Raw genomic sequence first — 22,649 nt, 5'->3', positions numbered from 1 at the left:
ACTGGGGTTCCTCGAGCCAGTGGAATGTTTCCATAGGGTTCCACTCCAACAAAAAGGTTGAAAAGCACTGCCCTATATGTTTGACAAAACTTTCGCGATTCGATGCGATACCAAGTGATTACTATTTCTCAAACAAGCAAAATGGCGTTTAAAGACCTTTTTGCTGGGTATTTAGTCAAAAAATCGCTTTTACGTTAAGATGTTCACTTACCGCCAGTTGTTAACCTACCATTTGATTAAAAAAATAACATTTCAAGATTAATTCAATGCGTGGGATCCTAAATCATGGCTAAAATTTCCGAAATTAATTTGGTTTCAGATCGGCCAGCCTAGTATCGGACAAGTACCGATATTATATTACAACACTACCACTTATCATCGAGTATCGGACCCGATCCGATATTATCGGACATCCCTAAATACAGCCACATTTAAAAAAAATCACCGCGTTTTATTTGAATTTATCAGCGGTTCTGAAACATTTTTCCTTATTATTAGCATGGGTGCTGAATTAGAAATTATTATTATTATATTATTAGATCTTACATATTGGTGAAAATCTGTTTCTGAGTGCCTATCAAATTAAAGGGCGCTAACGTCTATATCTAAACAATACAGCCACATTCAAAATATGATTGCGTTACGTTTGGATCGCCACGATTTGTAGCACAACTTCAGGCCTGCCAATAGTTAAAATAACAAAAGATCAACACGTGATAATCGAATTTATCTGCGGTTGTAAAACATCTGTCCTTATAACACAAACCATTTTCCAGGGACTTTGCCCAGCGGCTCGCCAGCAACTTGGTTGAGAACAAGGAGAGCCGATTACAGGTCCTCGACCTCTCCAGCAATCCCCTGGAAGACAAGGGACTCCTTCATCTGAGCGGGGCTCTTCCCGTCATCAAGCACGCCAACCTGCAGAAACTCAACATTTCAAGAGCCGGTGGGTCAATAAAAATGCGTTTTTTGTTCGTCTAAATTTGTTTTCGCTGCTCTTTTGGAGACATTTTGTGTGGTACCTTTGTATAGGTTTTCAAAAATTCCACGGAAATTTTCGACAAGTTTCAAAAATGTGTAGTTTTTACGTACATTGTAAATAAAACAACAGTTTAACGTTAAGAACGAGATAGATACGCGACATTTCATACTCACCAAGTCAACGGTAAATGCTATTAAAATTAAATAGAGAGATTCTCACCCTTACTAATAAGGGGTTTATATAACACAACTTTCTTTTAATAAGATATAAATCTGTCTGTAAAATTACTTATAAAGGCCATATGTCTTTGCGATTTTGAATTATAATATTGAAGCGGAACGTATTTATATATTGACGCGGAACATACCCAGAAAAGCAAAAGGCGAAAATGTGCATTGTACCCCAAACGCAACGCATCAGCAGTTCAGTCCAATACTCAGACGAAAACCAGTAGTATCTCGTTACCGCCGAGCCTGCAATTCACAAAGCACAGCACCCGCCCGCCAAATCCACCTGCTGACGGCCCGCTTCTGTTTTTCGCGCAGGTCTCACCGCAAAGGGGGTGAACGGTCTATGCCAGGCATTTCGTTCCAGCGCCAGCATCATGATAAGTCTCACGCACCTCAACCTATCCGGAAACTGCCTAAAAGTCGACGACGCCGAGGTACGATGAATTGTTTGTTTTAATCACAAGTTGTTTTGACGTTTTTTAATTCAACTTCTGCGCTTGGCGCATTTTTTGTCCTGCAGGGTCTCTATAACTTTCTGTCGACAGAGAACAGCATAGTGGAGTTGGACCTCTCAGCAACTGAGTGCTCAGTGGAAATGGTTAGTATATTTTTTGACGTCTTTAATAACAATATGAAATCAAAGATATATATTTGTCGAAAAAGAGTGATTGTGTTCTATATGTACCGAGCGAGCATTCACCCAGGTTTGATAATAATAAGAGCCCAAATTTTGGATCGATATTCAAAAGCAACACGTTAATTTTTGAATGTTGGTATTTCGCTTGCTTTCAAAGTTTATTGACCATCTCTTAGTGTGCTAACGTTTTGATTTTTCCGGTTTTAAGTAGGCCAGTGTTTATTCCCCTTTTTTACTTGGGGGCGCACTTAGAGACGTATGAAAACGTGGCGGCGCACCTTACGAGCGAAGCAAGCGCGAAATTTTTGAGGTGTACCGATATTTCTCTTAAATTGCCTGCATTTTTTAATATATGGGTTTTATAGTTGCATATCTTTAAAGGGATTTCCAGCCTTTGAGACTAAAAACGTTATTTTGTCCATTAAAGTCTTATTCCGATTAATTTTGGACTTATTTCGACATGGTTTTTCCTTTTGCTCGCGGCGCACCTAGTAGCCTTCCATGGCGCACCGTTGGAGAAACGCTGGAGTAGACACTAGGCATAACTCAATTTTTTGTGCTGACTGCCCTCAAGCCTTTACAATAGAATTATAGAAACTTATTCTTACCAGTATATGTTCGAATAACCTGCCATCAGCAAACTTAATTATAAATTAAATCTAATACTTTCTTTAAGGAGCTGGTTTTATCCCAAAATTGAAACATTTTACGAAAATCTAAGTATTCAATTGCCGGCACATTTTATTTACACTAGATTTGTTTAGGGCAACTAAAATATTTTGTTTTTTAGTACGTCAGCGCGCTTGCTAAGGGCTGCACGAAGCACCTCAAGGTTGTCAACCTTTCAAGAAACCATTTCCTCGGAAAGTAAGTCAACCGTGACCGATTTTTGTTTGTCTGTTTATTTCTAAGCGGTGTCGTTTTCTTTCGCCCTTGCGCTTTCCTTGTTTGTTTGAACGTCCACATGAAAATCGAAACTGCAATTCTCTAAAATCGGACGATTTTCTAAGGAAAATAAAATTAACCTGTTGTTTTTCTGCGCTTTTCTTAAATTTTACCTCTGCCGAAAATGTGTAACCGGCGTTGGTGGGTTGTGTGTTGTCAGGACGACGGCGGGACAGCGTTACCCACATTTCCTGGAGGAAGATTACTCGAAAATGAGGTTTAGCTAAAAGCACCCTTTAATGCCTTTTTGGCGTAGCGCTGCGTGATATAGCGTTGCTTGGTGTGTGTTACTTGTGTGTGTTCTAACCGTGCTTCTTTTAGTTGCTTTTAGCTGAGGTAGAGTTTTTTTGGTGCATTTGTTTTCCAATTAGTTTGGATTTGTCGTTGACGGTTTAGAAGTGTAGCATAACCCTATATTACTTCTAAGGTTTGCTAGCGTGCATGTGGATTAACCCTTTTACCATTTGGATACTAATATGACATATTGCATTTCTTCAATTGTAACAAAAAATGCTTAATGAAATCACTTCGTTTCAACCAAAGTCATTGTCTAAAAGACTTAAGTCAAGTCATTTGAAAACAGTGACTTAAGTGCACTAAAGTCGAGTCATTTTCAACGCTACTACGATTTAAAAATATATGCGAAATGTCAAATGACAGTTAATGTAATTTCATAGGAAAGTACAGTAAGTTTATAAATCCTCCTAAAAAGTTCGAAACCTCATGCGAACAAATTTTTTTTATTAACAAATTGCATTGCATAAAAAAGCAAAACGGGTTACATGTTTGTAAAACGTAAATATAAAAACGGTAAATAGTTGGCTGAAGTAATCTTATGTATTTATACGCCTGTTGGGAAATTTGAAATTGTCCATAATAAAAGCTTTATACAAATTAGATCCATTAGGTATGATAGAAACATGCCATCTGCTAACTTGATTTCGTGTTATTAAAATCGCTTCATACAAATCGGGTTTATTTTACTTTGCAATTTGTTGTTCGTAATGAATGATTTTTTTAGAACAATAGTTGCGTGGAATGATAAAATCCGCCCCTGTTAAATCGTATTGCATTGCAAGTGCATTACGTCCAATTTGCACACCGATTGCCGCATGCACATTTACTTTTGCAAATTCTCGACTGTGCATCGATTTCCTTAACCTTTTGTTTTGTATTATTTTTTAATTAAATTTTTTATTATTTTTCCAACGTTTAAGTTTGCAAGGGTTAACCGATAAATCTTGCAAGTATTTATATTTATCATGTAACATAGTCATATTTATCATAACGTATGTCATAATAGCTAAAGTTGGTTTGACACACCTTTCATATTTAGTTAAATCTTCATATCTAACGTAAACATATAACATTACCTTAAACCTACTTTCCCACAGTCTTTCTTTGATTTCGCATAACGCATGATCATTATATCAGCAATTTTATTTCGCAATTTTATTTCCATTCTTAACGGCCCATACGACAACTACCTTGCTTTGTAAAACAGTCTTTAACGCCTATTTTCAATATAGGAAACACAAGGACGTGCAGCTGCCGGCTACTTTTGAGGAGGTGGGTACCACAAGTTTTTTTTTATGTTTGTATGGTTCATTGAAGTTAGGTAACAATTGTACGCATATTGTCCATTTCGTTTTTTGATTTAAGCGTGGAAGTCAGTGGGTATCGAAGTTTTTTTAAGATTACTCACCTTAAAAACATGAAATAAATTGGGGTGCGATCTCTCCAAAACCACACGATTATTATACCTTGACACTCAAACTCCACGCTAACGTAATATGTTTAATACCAAAACACCCTAGTTATTTAGTACCGTGGTTCTTAACCGCCGGTCCGCCAAAAAGTTTTCTTTAAATGTCGGCTGGAAACCATGTTTATTACCAACTTAAGGCGTATAATGCATTTTTCTTTCATTCAAGCTCTATTTTAGTATGTTGAACCCCTTTTGTAAGAGTGTGCTCAGGACACAAACGCCCAGACTATTTGGTGGCACTCTGGCTTTAAATTAGTTTTTGCCGTTCCCTAGTTGTTTAAGTAAATAATTATTCCTTCGAAATTTCTGGTTACTGGTCTGTCTAGAGATTTTTGTATTTTTACCGGTCCAAGCGAAAAAGGTTAACAACCACCGTAGGCAAATTACCCTAGGTGGTCTATGCAATGGGTAGGTGGTCTATGCAATTTGCCTACGGACGTCTACTTGTAAAACAAATAGGTTATTTCCGAAGTAAAAAGTTTCGCGACACACTTTGAAATTCCTTGAGATACGCGATTGGAGTGTCACTGATCTTGGTCATATTGCTGGGCTGCTTGTCTCGTTACTATTTGCTCACACCTTTTAACGTAACCCTATAACTGTTGTATTCAGTTCTTCAAAAACACCACAGCTCTCCAAACCATCGACTTCTCCAACATAAAGTTTCCAGCCGAGGCAGTGAAGTAAGTTACCACGAAACTATTTACCTATTCCATCCTAATGCAATAGCACCGCTCTCTTCAAGACGCATATATAACCTGAATGCCAAAAGGGCGTTAATTTAGAGAATGGAAAAAATATCTTTAGGATGTGATTATAAAATGTCTTATTTATATGTATATCGAGATTTTTAAACCGTCTAATCGGCTTTATTTTAAACTGTTTTTTTTAAACGTTTTCAGGAGCGTAATGGATGGTCTTCTTGGAAACTCAACTCCTGGATTGGAAGTGTTCATCAACTTTTCAAGCTGCGAGGTATTTGCCTAAATTTTGATTTTTATATTTTTTGTAGATTACTGTGCTTTTCATTTTGTTTGCTACCTGGCTGGCAAAATCTTGCCAGCCTTCTGGTGACAAGCATTTTTGGCGTAAATTCTTCGGTTTTTTGGTCGTGCCCCAAAACTTACATGATGTGTTCGTCAAAGGAATTTATCAACCTTGCCATATTTAGGCGATAAACAGGATTATTAAGTGGTAAATGAATTAGCAAAAAGTTGCGCTAAAGGCGCACAATTTTTTTGTGACATAAAGAAATACATATGAGATAAGTACAGCCTGTGGAACTGGGGGTGAACATGTCTGATTTTCTTACTCTAACACTGTTATATAGATAAGCTGTTTTGGAGTAAACTTTGGAGCATGTGCACACTTGCAGCTCAAAATCAAATTGTAAAGCGAGAAACAACTTCCTAAAACTGGGAGAAAAAAATTTTTTTTTTAGAACTGGGGAAAATTTTTAATAAAAAAAACGTTGTGTTATAATCCAAGTTAATAGAAATTGTTTGCCGAAAATTAAGTCACACAGTGAGCTGCAACATGCCATAGTACCTTTCGCTGAAAATATGCTTCAGAGACACAACAAAGGCTAAAAGAGGCCGATGTTGGGCGCGAAGCGCGAAAATTTTTTGCGTATATAATTAAAACAGCCAAAAATATAGTTTAGGCCTTAGTTAGATGGACCAGCATGGCCTGGTACATCCTTGAAATGCCCATGTGAATGTCATACCTGTCTATTTAACAGGAATGGCGACTATCATGTTTGCTTTTTTAACTCAATAAAGAAGTACCTGCCTAATCAAGTAAAACTGCAAATACACAACAGTTCTATCAAAATTTAGCACTTTTTAAACTAATAAACAATCTATATGCCAAACAGTGGCGTATCCAGGGGGGGGGATGGTTTGGGGGTTCGGACCCCCCCTTTTCGTGAGTGACAATATCGTTTTTTTGTTCGTTTTTGTCAACTTTTAAACTCCCCGTCCGAAGCTGCGTGTTTTTTAATGTAATTGGGTCACGACTCACGCGTCTTAAAGCTAGTGCAAAACGAAGATCGAGCGCAAAACGCCGTTTTTCGTTTCTTGTTTGGTCGACCGTAAACGCGGGATATTTTTTCTCTTGCATTTCGTTATTTGTTCAGGTTGGCTGATTAGCAAGTGTGTGTTCGACTATTAACAACAATAAATCAAGCAGTCTCCGCCTTTTCTCGCTTTTAACGTCGAGTTAGGCGGTGCTGATGTTTCTCGCAGTTTACCAATTCATATACTTTTCGACTATTTTAACTACGTAAGTGCGAAAAATTTTTTCGCGCTTCGCGCGAATGACTTTTCTGCATCCGTTTTGTTTACATTTTAATGCTATCTTTTGAACTAGATCAGCGCTGCTTTACCGTTGCGCCGTGGAGGGCTGCCAAGTGCGTCGCGGGCAAACTTGCAATAAAATTAAAAGAAATGCCGTTATACCAAAAAAATCGCGCTCGCTTTGCTCGTCAGGTCACTTAAAAAGGTTAAAAACTTACTTAAAAAGGTTAAAAACACTGATTTTAGAACTATTGAATTGGCGTTTTTATGTTATGCTAATCGAATAACACCCGGGAAAACGATCTTCGTTTAGTATTAAAGGTGGCCAAAGACGTGCTTGTAATTTAGCGTGGTCCCGTACATGGATCTACCAAAATCAATCACATATATTTCACGGTCTTGTTTTCGATTTATTCAAGAAGTTAACAATTGCACACTAAGCGGTATTATTTATGACGTCATCACAATCGCTATTTTATAACGTCATTAACGTCAGACGGAAAAACGGGGAATTCCCCAAGTTGAAAATTCGGGACCCCCCCTTTTTAAATTTCTGGATACGCCCCTGATGCCAAACACTGGCTTTTCCCTGCTAAACAACGTGCTTCATGCTTTTTCAGAATGGTCCTGCCAATTTTACATATTTAGCATTTTAAAAATATATTGGATTGAATATGTGTAGAACGTGCACACGTTTCAATTTTTTTTTTTTTTTGGACCAATTTCCTCGGTTTTCCGTCTGATTCTTCGCCAGACATAGTCGCCAAGTCGCCAGCTTTCTGCCATACTGGTTTGCTACTTTATAGAATTATAAAATCTTTTGTCAATGCATTGGGTTGCATATTTAAGCAAAAATTAGAGTAGTTCATGCTATGCAGAATTTAACATTGCAATAGGACAGAGAGAGCAGTTTTACTCACCATGATTTATTTTAAACAATGCTGTCGATAGCCGTGGATTCTATATACCCTCATCTAACTCAACATTATTCTCTTATATTCTGTTGCCGTTTCGAATTTTACCAAAGTTAACACTACATTAGTTGAACAAAAAAAGAGAAAACAAAGAATAAACGATTATACATAGACTAAGATTAAACCAAGTACAAAACTTAGTTAACCGAAAATCAGTTTGTTTATATGTTACAGAATCTTTCTGTAACATATAAACAAACTAATTTTCGGTTAACTAAGTTTTGTACTTAGTTTAATCTTTATCATTGATGTGCAACCAGAATCGTTTGTTTTCACCATGCGGATTCAGGCAGATTTTGCTATTCGAAAGAACACTTTGATTATACATAGACTATGTTGAAAATGAAATACTATGTCCAAAAATAAAGAGAAATTCGAAACGTTGAAAATGCTACCTACTTCTCTATGGGATTTTATATTCTTATTACGTCTTACTACAACCTCCAACCATTCTGCTCCAAATTGATAAATAAAATTTAATATTTATTGCACTTCTCTAACAAGCAATCCTACGTTCATCCAGTTAAAAATGCTCGGATGTCAAGCGATCGAAACTGGGATTGGATCGAACAGAAACCTGGTCGGCCTCGATCTTACCGACAACTCACTCGACAACGAGATGTCAAACCTCTTCGGATGGCTGCAGGTTCGTGGACTTTTCGATATTATTTTATTTCCTAACATACGAAGCACTGTGCTGAATTTGCGGCTTTTATCGGCAAAGTCGTTTTTATCGCCATACGGACAATCGACTTTTGGGTGAAGGTTCGTTTGTTTACGTTAAGAAAATTATCTGTTCGACTCGGCCGACATTTCTTTACTTACTCCCTTTTGTTTGGTAATTGATAACTTGTTTAAAGTCGTTTGTTGGCTTATCTTAATTAGATGTATTAATTCTACAAAGGTTTCTTTTTTTAACTTAAAAAAACATAAGAATAATAATGCAAAAATAAGAATATTTTGATGCATTTTTTCGGTCGTAGTATGCACAATTACTCAAACAAGAGGATTAATGCAAATTATGAAGACAATAAGTAAACTATTGTTAATTTTATTGTAATATTAAGGTTGCTGCCAGACTTGGACAACTAGATTTATTTTAGCTTTTTAAAATTAAATTAGAATTGAAATTAAGAGCATTTTAGTTTTTCTAAATTAGATTATAATTAGAATTAGATTGTTATAAGTTTTTTTTTTAAATTAGGTTAGAATTGGAATTACCGAATTCCTAAAAAAAACAAATTTCAACTCGAATTTGAACTATAGAATCACATAATTATTTACAACCAATTTAATTTAATCGCAAAGTATTCTCATAAGAATGTGAATGGTAAATATGTCTGTGCTAATTTTTAAGCCTTTTTGTGCTTTTTAGACCAAGATTACATACTAGTCGTTCCAACCAAAGAGTTTTAATTGAAATTCTGTGTTTTAACTGAGTCACTAAAAATGCCGTTGGACAAAGTAGCAGTTTTGGAAAAATCCGAATTAGATTAGAACTAGAATTAGAGCACACAGGCAATTCATAAATTTGATTATAATTAGCCGCATTTTTCTCTAATTTAATGAATTAAAAAACTAGAATTATCTAGTTGTCCAAGTCTGGTTGCTACAAAGTCTTTAAAAAACCTCGAACAATCTTATACCTTTTTTAAAAGTCTTTTTTTTTTTGAATTTATTTTATGTCGACCTTAAGTTACCTGTTTTAAAAGTGTCGGTAAAGCGATTTGAACAATGTTTTTCAATTATGTTGACCATGACGTTTGTACTGTTTTGTTTTCGAACTATATATTCAAAAATTAACTTGCGATCCGATTTGAGGTCTTTAAACACCTATAAATTTTCTTTGAATGTCTTCGAACTGTTTTTACGAAAACGTGTGGCATAAAGTATTTGCACGACAGCACTTAAAAATATGTTAAAATGTACGAAATTGCAAGATTGATAAATGTAGGGCAAGAAGTACGAAAAAAGTCCAACTTTTTACACCACCCAAATGGAAGTAGTGCCCTCCAGTTTAAAATAGAGATGGGTCGATTTATCGTTATTAATTTTGACCAAATTATCAAAATCGGTCCGAATAAGAGGTATCGATCGATCTCTTTAGCTAAATTCTCTCGACCTCTTCTCCGCAGCAAAACCGCTGCCTCCGTGAGCTGAGGATCGGACGCAACTTCGCCGGAATAAAGCAGAAAAATATGAGGTCGGTGATGGACAGCCTCGTCGAACTCGTGCAAGAGGAAAACTCGGTAAGAAGCCATCTTTTTTCTCCTAATGTATAAGACAGAAGAGGGCACCAATTGGTGATTTCTGCCTGTTAAAGTTAAACTTCTACAGTTTTTAATTTCAGATATTGACTAGAAATAGAATTACAGGCATTGCGAAAACTTTATGATTTTTTTTTTAATTTGAATTCCATCAACTTGCAATCAGTTGGAAAACTCTTCGGACGTATCCCATTATTTACAAAAATCAACACAAGCTTTTAACAAATTAAGTTAAAAATTCTGTCGACTTTTCGCTCTAATTTATCATATAAGGCAACTGGAATTAAGTTGTTTAAGTCTGCAGGCACAACATGTGCTTAATCGATACTAGCTTGGTATCAGCGTGCAACCGAAGTCTGTTTAAAATCTGCACCTTTTACTGTTAATCGGAAAACCGTATTGTCGTTAATTTTAAATAAACTTTTTTATCTGTGGAGGTATTTTTTTGTCTAATGATGTAAAACGTGATTTTCCACCAAAATTTAACATTTAGACTCTTTAGGGCTTGTTAAGCGCTCATAGTGATAATGATCGCTTCTTATCCAAATGGTGATTGTTTGTCAAATTAGTATTATATTTTGTTATTTCCAGGTGCTTGAGAATCTCTCGATCGCCGACTCGAAGTTGCGCGAGTTCACTCACGTTCTACTCGGATGCCTGGGAAGCAACACTTCGCTCACAAGCCTCGACATCAGGTTAGAAGAGAAATATCTAATTTGTATTCTCTCCTAATAGATTATTATTATGCGCGAAATGTTTTCGTCATACGATATACTTTAATGTTTTTTCACATCTTTTCAAAAGTGTTTTTTCTGGCGGTTTATAGCGTTGCTTCAACATATTTTATTTAATTTGGCACAATTTTTTTTAATTTGGCACAGTGGAAACCTAATTTCCTTTTTATATAATCTAATTAATAAACAGGCATAGTTGTAATATTACGCCGGTCGTACTCTCAATACAATGGTCGAAGCACTAGTTTGGCTGAAGGTAGCAGTGTCATTTTAAAATGACTTCAGTCCAAGTCAAGTGATATGTGAAATAACAATTCAAGTCCTAAGTAATCAGTTGCCTAAGTCATATTCCAGGCAAGTCATTACTATTATTAGAGCAAGGCAACTTCAAGTCAAATGACTGATAAAAATAAAACACTAAACTATTAACTCTTCCGATTATTTATGAGTAATAGCTCAACTGCATGATAACAAAAAACATAAAGGAATCTAATCGTTTTACGTATAAAAATTAGGATAAATAGCTCAGTTATATGAAAAAAGGTAAAAAACTTTTATTTAAAAGTCAAGTCCAATTCAAATTAGTTGTCCAAAAGACTTGTCATTCTATTATAGCGACTTTAATTAAGTCAAGTCATTTATAGACGATGACGTAAGTGCACTAAGTCAAGTCATTGACTCAAGCCAATACAACACTCTAAGTTATTGACTCAAGCCATTACAACACTCTACTCTAAGTTAGTTTGCTATTTTGTTAATGCAACTCTGCAGATAGCGCAACATTTGCTTAAAACCATGACCTGTTGATTTCCAGCGGCAACCTGATGGGCGATAGCGGCGCTAGAGTGCTGGCCAAGTCTCTCCAGATCAACTCGCGACTTCGTGTGCTCGAGTTTGACCGCAACAACCTCTCGGCCGCAGGATTCCACGAGCTCTCACTGGCACTCGAGAAGTAAATTGCTGTTTGTGGTTTGGTTCGGTAGATATTAGACCATGGGATCTTCAAACATTTTAGCATTGTTATGTGTTTTTTTTAAGATTATTGCGTGGAAGGAAATTTAGGAATTTGCCTATTTAATAAAGATATTTTCTGTTTTTTTTTTCTTTGAAAAAAAAAACGTTTTTAATTTAAGACTCTACGATGCATTCTCCAAACCAGAATATCAAAAAAACTGTTGAAAATAAAATGCAAATCACCCTTTCGTTCAATGACTTTCATCTGTAATGTTACAAAACCAAGACGCATCTATTAACCCACTGTATTTGCTCCTTTATGAATGGCAGGAAATGTGGCAGTGAAACCATATGCCTGTGTACCAGTTCAGGTGCACGTTCGCAATATAACGAGCTGTAAGACATGGTGCGAATTAAAGTCAAGTTGTTATCTGTCATTCCGTTTAGTTCTCTATAAGAAATTGAAAAGATGGAAGGTTTGTGACAGAATTTAGCAAGGTTTTTACCTGCTAATTAGAAAATATTTTTTGAGGCTGTGTGTTTATAGATTTATAGGAAAGTAATTTATGAATGTTAGAACGTTACAGTAACTTCTACCTTCTTGCATTAATGAACAGCGAACACCTTACCTGCCTAATATTTACGTTGGTTAAAAATACAATCAGTACAACGCGTAGCACGATACATTTGTTCCCTCCACCTTTATTAAGAATCAAGTTAAATGGTGGTAAACATGTCTTGTCAAGACGTGCTTTTATTTGTTTAATCTAAGTATAGGTTTAACGGCGAGTCATGAGATAATTATTTTTTCCCGTTTTTTTTCACGCCACTTGTACACTAAAAAATTGAAATAGGAATGTAAACAACACAGTAAATTTAGACAGACGTGAAATCAGTAGTTTTCCAAGGGTGTTTCAATTTTATAAATAGAACATTTTATTTAAATCTCAGAACTCAAATGGTTCGCTTGCACTTTTATTAAACATTTTATCTCTTGTCCAACTTGGATAAATTCCATTTTACCAAGCGCGAAAAATACACTTAAAAACCCTAAACCAACAAATACACTTTGTTCTGCAAAACCCGAATAAAAATCCTAAACCTTGTGCGCGCGATTTGCCTTTATCAGGAAGTTGTAATTCCGCCCCATTAATCCTAAACTACCCATTCCACTCAACGTACCCACCTTCAATCGATATTTAACACCTTAACTAACCAAAATACATGTTTCTAACTGGCCCTGAATCTATAAAAATGCTTGTTTCCTATAACGAGAGAATTTATGAGCCCCATAAAAAACCCAACTAACCATAAGTCACACATTCTATCGCCCCAACGGGAACTACACCTTTGAGTTAACTCCTTCCCTTAAAAAAGTCCTGTTTCTAAGTGGGACGGAATCTACAAAAATGCATGTCCTCTAAAACGGGAAGATTTATGAGCCCCATAGAAACCACAACTAATCCCAAGTCACCCATTCTATCGCCCCAAACAAAAAATACCCCATTAAATTTAACCCTTCCCGTAAAAAGGACATGATTCTAAGTTGCACCGAATCCATCAAAATGCTTGTCTCCTACGATAAAGAAGTTTTATGAACCCCATAAAACCCCAACTAAGCCTAATTCACCCATTTGATCGCCCCCAACAGAAACTTCCCATAAAAAAGACTTGTTTCTAAGTGTCACCGAGTCTATAAAAATGCTTGTCTACGAGAAAGATTATGAAACGACAAGATTTATGAGCCCCATAAAACCCCAACTAACCCCAAATCACCCATATTCTATCGTCCCCAACAGAAACTACACCCTTCGCTTCATCCCGTACCCTGTGAGCGACTGTGTGGCGACCGCCAAGCAGAACCCGGAGCGGGCGCAGAGTGCGCTGGCCAACATGCAGCAGCTTCTCTCCCGCAACTCGAACGTGAACCGAGCCAGCAACGACCAGCAGTTCAGGCTGCAGAAGGTGGTCAGCAACACTGCGCAGCAGGTCCTCGACAAGGTGGCAGGTACGTGCTGCTTCAATTTAGATTTTTGTTTCTTTTTTGTTTGTATAATTTTGTTTCTGGTGGTGATACCATAAGGCTACGGTGTATTGCCACTAAAACCTTTGCTTTTCTTTAGTTTTGGTCACGAATTAAAAAGAAATCGAAATGTCACGCTTTGCATTTTGGCAAAGTTCAACAGTTTCTATTGATTTTTGGAAATAAAAACAATGCGAAAATCTAGCTTATATTTTTCTCACTTTATTTAAACAAATTTAATCTTGTTTAGTTCTCCCAAATTAAAGGTCTTGTTATAAAAATTAAACAAGGCGAAGTATAAATATTCGATTTTTGCTTGTTTTGGAGGTTTAACGGGGCACTTTGTTTTAGCTCTGTTTATTACTTTGTAGAAAAAGTTGATGACGTCATAAATGCGCTTGAGATCATCGATGCCGACTCCGAGAATGCGAGCTACGTCATTTCCGGCAAGAAGCTGGTCAAGGACGCGAAAAATTCAAAGGAGGTTTGTTCCTCGTAATACTTTTATCTAATGTTAAATATTGTTTCGTTTAATAGAAAATATCTATTAGTTCAAGGGTTCTCGATCTTTACGCCTGCCCCCTAGAAATATTTTTTTAGCGTGTACCCTTGTCGGCAAATTTTTATATATGACGTCATAAAACAAATAAATTAAAAAAAAAAACTTCTGTTTACCACCTAAAAATGTGAAGAAATTTAAATGGAGTCTAAATACATTCAGGAAGAAGGTGCCTAATCTTTTTTTCTAATTAATGTATTTTCTTGAAAAAAATCATCTCATTTACTAAAATAATACACAAGAGTAAGCCATTCTGGACCCCTAAGTCCATTCCACGTAACCCCAAAAGGGGTCCCCGGACCCCAGTTTTAGAACTGTTGTATTGGATACACATCTACTTTAAAATCCAAATTCGTTGTAATGTTTTGTATAATCACGTGTCCCTTTTTTGGCTGACTGTGTAGTAAATTATAACTTCCAATAATTGATCCACATATTTTTTATTTTGCTTTCGCAAACGACATGTTTGTAATGGAAAGTTTGTAAATAAAACAACAGCAAATCGCCTAAAAGCGTCTTTTACGTTTCACACGTTTTGCGCCCAAACCTTTTCTTTAACCTTACTTAAGGTTATGTTTAAAATAGCGCTAAAACTGCCAAATTTGGGAGCTTGCGTTTGCAAACACTCCACAACTTTCCAGTCTTTTTAAGGCATTGCGTGATGTCTTCTACTTTTACCGCAAAAGAGTGCGTTTCTCCCACAGTGTCAGGACCCTTACGTACAATTGTGACGCAGTGCCTCAACACAAGTAGGCCGCGATAAACGTCGCTCGTTCTCCGTCCTTCAGAGATATCGAAATTGTCGCGCAAAACCTGGTTCCGTTTGGTGGCGCATAAACAACACTTCGTAATGTGGACTTAACATTAAGTGGATTCATTCACACGACAGGCAATCCGAATATTACCAGTGAATCGATTGTATTGGTATATTGTGCGGGCCTTATGTTGTTGCCTATTGAAAGCAGGTCTCGAAATTGCCAGTTGGCTCAGTGCGTAGTCCTTATTCGAGGCCATGTGACGACTTCTGGTCTTTGTCTGCGCTCGATTTCTTTCGTTCACTTGGCTAGAGAAAGGTTTTAATCGCACTGCCCTATTCCTAAGTGAATATAGGCGCTATAGCATAACCCTGCTGTATAAGATAGAAAACGCAGTTTGTATTTGTAAGTGTAAGGTTTTTTTTAGGGGCAATTTTAATTTTTACCTTTAAAGTTAGGAAACGCCAATCTAGTATCGGACGAGTAGCGGTAGTACAACCGGTATCAGTTCCGATCCAATATTATCAGACATCCTTAGGTTACAAGACCAGTTAGAATGTAAAACCACAGTATGCAGTACAGTTGGGCCTCCGAAATGCAGTTACGCCATAGCAGCATAGGATCAAGCGAAGACCTCGAAACAAACTGCTCGTTTTTTGAGAGAGCAGAAATGCACACCTTTATCCTAATGGTCTGGCGCGTGGCGCAAGCGATTGCGAAGTCGCCAGTTCTTGCCATCTTGATTGGCTTTTAATTGAGGAAGCAATAGAGCAATGTCCTGCAGTAGACTTCCATCTGCCACTAGAGCAGGTCGCTGGGTACCGCTATACTTTCCCGCGTTTGCGTAAAAGCCCAACTTGGGTGCGTGAAACTAGAAAGTTGCTGTTTTCTTTGTTGGCCGCTGTCAGCTCGCGCAGAATAACAAACGCTTTTGTCGTGTGGCGCAACCACGCAAGGTGTTGGTGTAACAGGCATTTTGAAAAGTGTTACACTTCATTGACTGCGCAGGTTTTTATTTTGTATTATGAACAGCTTTAGCGCACAATATTTTTACTGTAAGGCGCTGGATTTGTTTACAAATTGCGACTTAATTTTCCGCTCTCTGCGCACAGTTTAGGCCGAGGAATTTCCAGTTCGGTACAAGAAAGATGTTTGCGCAAGTTTAAGACATTTCTGAATATAGAAGCGTTTCAGTATTTTTCAGTGGTTGGTGGTGGTCAGCTTTCGATGCAGTTAAAACGCATCAAGTTAAAGTTGGTATTGGTGATGGGAGTAAAAATACTTTTTTGATGTGTGATAGGCGCCAATCATATTTCACACATTTCTCATATTGATTGTTTCTGAAAGATTTTCTTGTTAAAAAGTCTGGAAGTTTGAAGAATCAAATCACCCCGATAAAAAAACAGCAACGTACTAAAGATGCCTTCTGATTAAGTTCTGTATACCTTTATCCGTTGATGTGTGATAGGCGCCGTTTGGTATTTCACGTTTTTGTAAAATATTTTTTTGTTACAAAGTCTTTTAGTTTAAAGAAGTCAAATCACTCTTATAAAATAAAAAAAGCAAGCTAGAGATTATACCGTTTCTAGTTATTTTGTCTCTCACAATATTAAAGCAAGCCTTATAGCGACGCTTAAATCTTGCAACCAATTTATGTGTGTTATTTTAGCTTCTGTCCGACATTTATGGCCTTGGTATGGAAAAGTCTTCTGGCGTCAACAGTCAGCTGCAAAGCAAGATAACCGAGATGGCTTCGCAAATGGACAGCATGGTACAAGAACACGTCAAGGTGAGAGCATATGGGTTCGAGTTCTGCGTATAAATACAGCAAAATGTATACTGGAGTACGTAGAACGTATTACGTATTACGATATGTGAATCTAGCTTAGCATCACTAAGGCAAATATCTCTAATTATTTTCTTTTTTGTGAAAAAAAAACTTAATTTTTTTTAACAGACTTATATTTAAGCATGAAAACGCCCAAACAAATTTAACACGGAGCGCTAACTTTTCATGCATTATTATTATAACCCCACATATCTATATTTGGTACAACTTGCTTGTCCCCCACATCATTCATAATAATTTATTAACAGAAATGTCATTGATTTTAAAATATAATTTTTTTGGCTCGCATGACTAACGCTGTATAGGTTTGTTATTACTGTTACTGGCCCTCTATTTATACGAAAGCGTTTAACACGCGCCACATTAATGCGTCTATATTTAATCTACAGAGCACAGTTACAGCAATGACGCAGAACGCCGAATCGCAATGTCCGCACATTTACGAGGTATCCAGCTTGTTATAGTTTTCGATTTTTCAACGTTTCTGTGTATTGGCGTTGTTTCCACGTTGTTAATGGAAGAAAGTCGTTAAGCCCGTTTTCAGTAAAGTTTGGCGACCAAGTGTTTTGACTCCAGCTAAAAAATTGGTACCAATCTTAAAAAGTAGCAAAAAATTGTAAAAATGCAATTCTTAAACATATTAATTAATGCGAAACTTAACCTAATATTTTTTTGTGCCAGCCATTAGATTGTTTTTAATAAAACTTTATGATTTTTTTTCTGCACTTGCCAAACCTACTTAGTTCTATCTTAAGCAGTACGGTGTTTTTCGGTATTAAACTTGTCTAATGGAAAGTTACAGTGGTTTAATAGTTTATAATATGTTTTTTTGGTAGTAATATTAAGAGATGACTGACTCACAGCTTCACTTCCAATTGTTTAACTATTTAATGTTTATTTAAAGACTAATTATTACGTAATTCTTGTGTTCTTATGTTTAATTTATGCTGACTACATTGTTTTGGAATTGTATTTTGTTAAAATCCTCCTCGATAACCATACTAATGAGTTTACTCGTTTAAACCAGTGCTTCCCAACCTTTTTCCGTTTGCGACGCACTTTTAATGCAAGTTTTATTGTGCGACCCGCAATGGATATGATCAAACAGATGAAGTTACATAAAACCTGAATCTTTACTACTGGCTTACGCACTGAAATAGTTAATGCGACACAAAACGTCTAACTGTATTTGTGTGATATTGAAGCATGAATGTTACGTAAGGTTAAAACAATAATCTCCTGATCTAATAGAAAAGTGTAACAGTTAGAAATGATTCGCGCCTTCCTGGTTGGAAAGCACTGGTTCAAACCACAAATCAAAAATCCTAATCGCAACAAGAAAAAGTTCAAACAATAACAAAAACTATTGAAAAAATCTACAGGAGATTAAGTCGGACCTTGACATCGCCGTCTCCGAGAAACAGACCCTCTCGCCCAACAACGTCAGAGATCACGTGATCAAAAGCTCGGGCACCGAGATCGTGAATAAAGTCAGGTGAAACAAATCGCGTTGTCGTTGTAAAGTCCCCGCTCGTCACCCTTGATGTCACTTCCTTAAGGTTTATATATTGCTGGGGCAAACCCGTTTTGTCACTCGGGTTGGGCACCTGACTTATGTGATTTGTAAACCTGTTAAACCGCGTTGTCAATGAGTTTTATATAGGCATGTTGAAAATAAAACATTTATATTTTAGCGACCCGATTGTTTGTATCTTTGGTATTTACTGTAATTTTAGTTTTGACAACTTTGTCGTTTAATGTGAAGCATTTTTACTACGTTTTTTTAAAGAGCGCAACACTTAGAAATTTCGTTCTTAAGATTAAAATGGTCTTTCTATTAAGAGAGAATTTTTTTTCTCAGATGTGTTAAAGGGTGAATCCACGGCTGATATACACTTAAACAGCAATGCAACAAAACGTAAAAATTCTGAAGTTAAAATTTGAATTTTAGCGTTTAACTCTAGTCACAGTAGTTGTCTTTTATGTGCTAGTGTACAAAACTGTACAGTTGTACACGTTTTAACTGTTTTCTGGATGGTTGTTATATGTCAAAATAAAAATAAAACGATTCTTTATCGATTTTGCAGCGAGCTGAATTTGTCGATTGCGACCTTGATCTCGGACAAGGTCACGGACAGCCTCCTGGCGGCTCTTTCGCAATGCAACTTGTCACTGGTAAGTCGCTTGGTGTGTGCTAACAATTGACGTGCAGATAATAAATACTGATTAAATATACATAAATGATTTTTTTGTAAGTTTGCGAACAGTTGATGTGTGCTTTTAAACGCTTAGCAAAATCATGCTAAGGGTGCCGCGGACTATTTTTAAATTCAAGGTGCCGCAACACAAAATGTAGAAAAATTATAAACTGTTAGCACGGCGTAAACGAACACAACACAGATTTTCCCGTCAACGTTTCTAGTTGCCTAAAGGTTCTATACCAGCGGTTCCATAACTGGGTACAGCAGTTGCAGAGGGTCCGCAAGGAGAATTAGTCTTTAAGTTTTTTAACATTAGGGTTCGCGAATGTTTTTAAATATTTGTATATGTTTTAAACATATCATCTGTAATCGTTATTGTATTCAGTTCTACTTTTATTATTTGATCAGCGAATCGTTCGCATTAGTTAGAAAGTGGTTACATTATAAATAATCGTGACTGCACTAGTGTACTACAAGAAACATGGGTCAAATGAAACTTGAATTTTTATAGGGCCGCGAAATGTCAAAATAATTGCAACTGGTCCTCCAGGCAAAATGTTTAGAAAAGTTTTGGAACCGCTGCTCTAGTCTATACTGTACTGTATGTAGTTGATAACTCTTTGAAGCACAATCAACTTTCACTGTATCACCCCTTTGTGTACATTATTGTTGCTTCGAAATTTCACCCTCCCGTCGTCAATAGAGCAATGCACAAAACACTTGCCATTTGCATAGAAGCGACAATACAGGCAGGCTGCGCGGTAACCATACCAACGCTCGTCGCGGTCCAATAGCGGCCGTCAGTTTCCTGTGACGTCACGGCACCGGTAAAGGATAAACAAAAGCGGCTCCCTTAACGTATAGTGTGGCGGCCTGTGTGGTGACAGCAATTAAGGGTTTATATTTGAGTTTTGAATGCTTGCGTTTTCAGAAGACTCTGTTTTGTTTTTTTGCATGGTAGTGGTAGAGCAACTCGTTTAGGCAGGCATGCCTTGTGTTATTAGCACAAGGGAAATGCTTACAGTTCAGTGCAGCTTAAAAGCAGGTGTCAAGTTTTGAAGTTGCAATATAAACTGACCAAGGCAGTAGCGAGATCAGGAACTACAGGGAAAAGGCAAAATGCAAAAATGCGCTTCACACGACAAATAAGCCTTGTCGTTGTCGCGGAAACTGATTTAACTCTAATTAGTCGTTGCCTGTTTACCAAGGACTGCTTCTTCCAACGATGAAAGCCATTACTGGTTCTTCCGTAGAATAATATTGAATTTCTGACCTTGTTTTAACTGTAGTTGATTCTTCATGTAACTTTCCACCAAAGTTTTATCGGGGGTAACACGCACATTCGAACGCTTAGCGTTGTTCCATGCGACTTTTAGGTAGGACATTTAAAACCTTGCATAAGTGCCACGCGATTGTTTTTTACATGTCTCAGCGGCCCACATAGCCTATTAGCCAGGGAAACGACGTGATAGCCAAACAAACGCCACACGAACGATACCCGACTGTCACATTTTACCCGAATTCAACACAGTAAGTGAAAGCGAAACACGCAAATATTTTATCTAAGCCCCCCAAAAATTCGAGTTACAACTTCTTACTTTGACTTCCCGTGTAAGGCGGTTTCATTTTCTTGATGATATAATTAAAAGGTACCACATAAAGGTGGCTACTATACTTTTATATCTTCAGCATTGACCCTTTAAATAAGAGTATAGTTTAGAACAGTCCTGTGCAACACCAGGTTAGAATTTTTTTTTAACCGACATTGTTATTTCCTAAACAAAATCCTATAGCGCAGTTATTCGAAAAAAGTCCGTTATTAGATCATTCAGATATGCGTGTTGGCTTCCGTACATGGCACGATATATGGTTGAAATAAATTATTTATATAACCACAGCCCCCCCCCCCCCCCCCAGTTTTCATCTAAACGCAAATGAGGTAGGCGGGCTTGCGACCGAATAAGGAACCGGTAGCTTTGCGCTTTGGTTTATGAGTACTGCATAAAAAAGCAAACAATGCTCATAATGTAAGTTTAGTAGTCGCATTGTTCGATAAACGAATTTTCCGTTGACTCCTAAAATATCTATCACAGATAAATTTCGTCGTTTGATGACTATATACCAGTCGCGAAATGACGTCACAGCTATATTGTTGTGCTTTTCAGTTTCTGTTCTCACAGAAAAAGTCCTTTTTAGATCCCAGTCTAAAATGCCTTACTTTATATGGCACATTGTATTACAGCGAAGCAGAATTTTAGACTCATTATAGAAAGTGCGAAGCATGAGTTGTAGCACGAATTGCAACGTCACGTACAGTTTTAGTTTTTTAGTACATTTTAGCTAACTGTATGCGACTGAATCTGTGACCAACAACATTCAGTTATTATTTGCGTGCTATTGTATTATTTTACGTTATTAAAACAGTTTAAAGGGCGATTTAAATGAGTTGTAAGTTTTCAGTTTGTTAAACGATGGTTAAATGAAGAGAAAGATGTGCACTTGTTAGTTTTTTTGAAACAAACTGGGATTCAAATAAGACAATTTAAAACAGACTTTTGGTCGATTTTAGTACTAAACCAGTTTATATGCATTTACGGAAGTGATGTTGGTCTTAAAGTTTATAAACATAGCTAGCTAGAATTCGGAAAGTTTGCTAGAGATATTAAAGCACTTAGTTTAAAACCCAAATATATATAAATAAAAACTTTAAACAAAACAATATATAGGAGATTACATTCCAAGTCAAAAAAAAAAAATTACCAGCAGCTGCACTTGCAAATGTTTTTATTTTGTAAATAAAACTCCTGTTTTATTGCACAGTTGTAATTTGTAGCACGATAGAACCTAAATATGCCAACCTGAAATATCTAGGCGATCGATTTAAAACGCAAGCATGGGGGCTATAATGTCCCGACTCCGCTATTTGATCTACCAGTACACCGGCATCAATACCGTGCAAGCCAAGCGGAGGAAGGTAGGTTATTTTCTCTTCCGCCAACAGGGGCGCTGTGTTATTTTTAGCTTTAGATGATGAGGTGGAATATTTAGAGTCATAAAGCAGGGCTGCGGAGTTGCGGGTAAAAATAACCCAGTCCGCCTCACAAAATGTGCCAATTTGCCAATGTGCCATTTTTGTTGGCTCCGACTCCACAGCCTATTTACGTAACTGAAATAAGGTGGATGATTAAAAATCTTCTCATAGAATTCATATACCCACAGTTCATACAATGAAACATATGTACACACATATATGTGTGCTTACAACTGAGATCTAGCCTTCCTGAAGCTGCTTTTTGACCAACGATAACGGCTTACGTATTATTAGTACACCGAAAAGCCATTGCAGACTCACCGAATCTGTCGATCAATGATGCAAGCAGAGCAGACTAGAAAAACAACTAGCCTGCAGTGAGGTTCGAACATCATTGATCGACAGATTCGGTGAGTCTGCAATGGCTTTTCGGTGTACTAATA

General features: G+C 36.9%; 1 protein-coding gene across 1 annotated transcript in view; it reads left to right on the top strand.

Annotated features, from left to right (window-relative positions):
* The window catches only part of LOC146161536 (F-actin-uncapping protein LRRC16A-like), a 65,472-nt gene that overhangs the window by 16,392 nt on the left and 26,431 nt on the right, over window positions 1–22,649 (top strand). Inside the window, exons 13-30 of the mRNA XM_083385188.1 lie at window positions 777–946; window positions 1,528–1,646; window positions 1,733–1,810; window positions 2,640–2,716; window positions 2,955–3,011; window positions 4,324–4,363; window positions 5,175–5,245; window positions 5,465–5,537; window positions 8,357–8,479; window positions 9,969–10,082; window positions 10,692–10,795; window positions 11,649–11,786; window positions 13,588–13,796; window positions 14,183–14,295; window positions 16,795–16,914; window positions 17,364–17,420; window positions 18,357–18,469; window positions 19,062–19,149. Of these exons, the coding sequence (XP_083241314.1) occupies window positions 777–946; window positions 1,528–1,646; window positions 1,733–1,810; window positions 2,640–2,716; window positions 2,955–3,011; window positions 4,324–4,363; window positions 5,175–5,245; window positions 5,465–5,537; window positions 8,357–8,479; window positions 9,969–10,082; window positions 10,692–10,795; window positions 11,649–11,786; window positions 13,588–13,796; window positions 14,183–14,295; window positions 16,795–16,914; window positions 17,364–17,420; window positions 18,357–18,469; window positions 19,062–19,149 (1,864 nt within the window). The remainder of the gene's footprint in view (window positions 1–776; window positions 947–1,527; window positions 1,647–1,732; window positions 1,811–2,639; window positions 2,717–2,954; window positions 3,012–4,323; window positions 4,364–5,174; window positions 5,246–5,464; window positions 5,538–8,356; window positions 8,480–9,968; window positions 10,083–10,691; window positions 10,796–11,648; window positions 11,787–13,587; window positions 13,797–14,182; window positions 14,296–16,794; window positions 16,915–17,363; window positions 17,421–18,356; window positions 18,470–19,061; window positions 19,150–22,649) is intronic.

This window comes from Ascidiella aspersa, chromosome 3, assembly GCF_963924565.1.
Source record: "Ascidiella aspersa chromosome 3, kaAscAspe10.2, whole genome shotgun sequence".
Classification (NCBI taxonomy): Eukaryota; Metazoa; Chordata; class Ascidiacea; order Phlebobranchia; family Ascidiidae; genus Ascidiella; species Ascidiella aspersa.
Note: the sequence above shows the minus strand (reverse complement) of the source record. Positions and strands in the feature narration are given on the sequence as shown.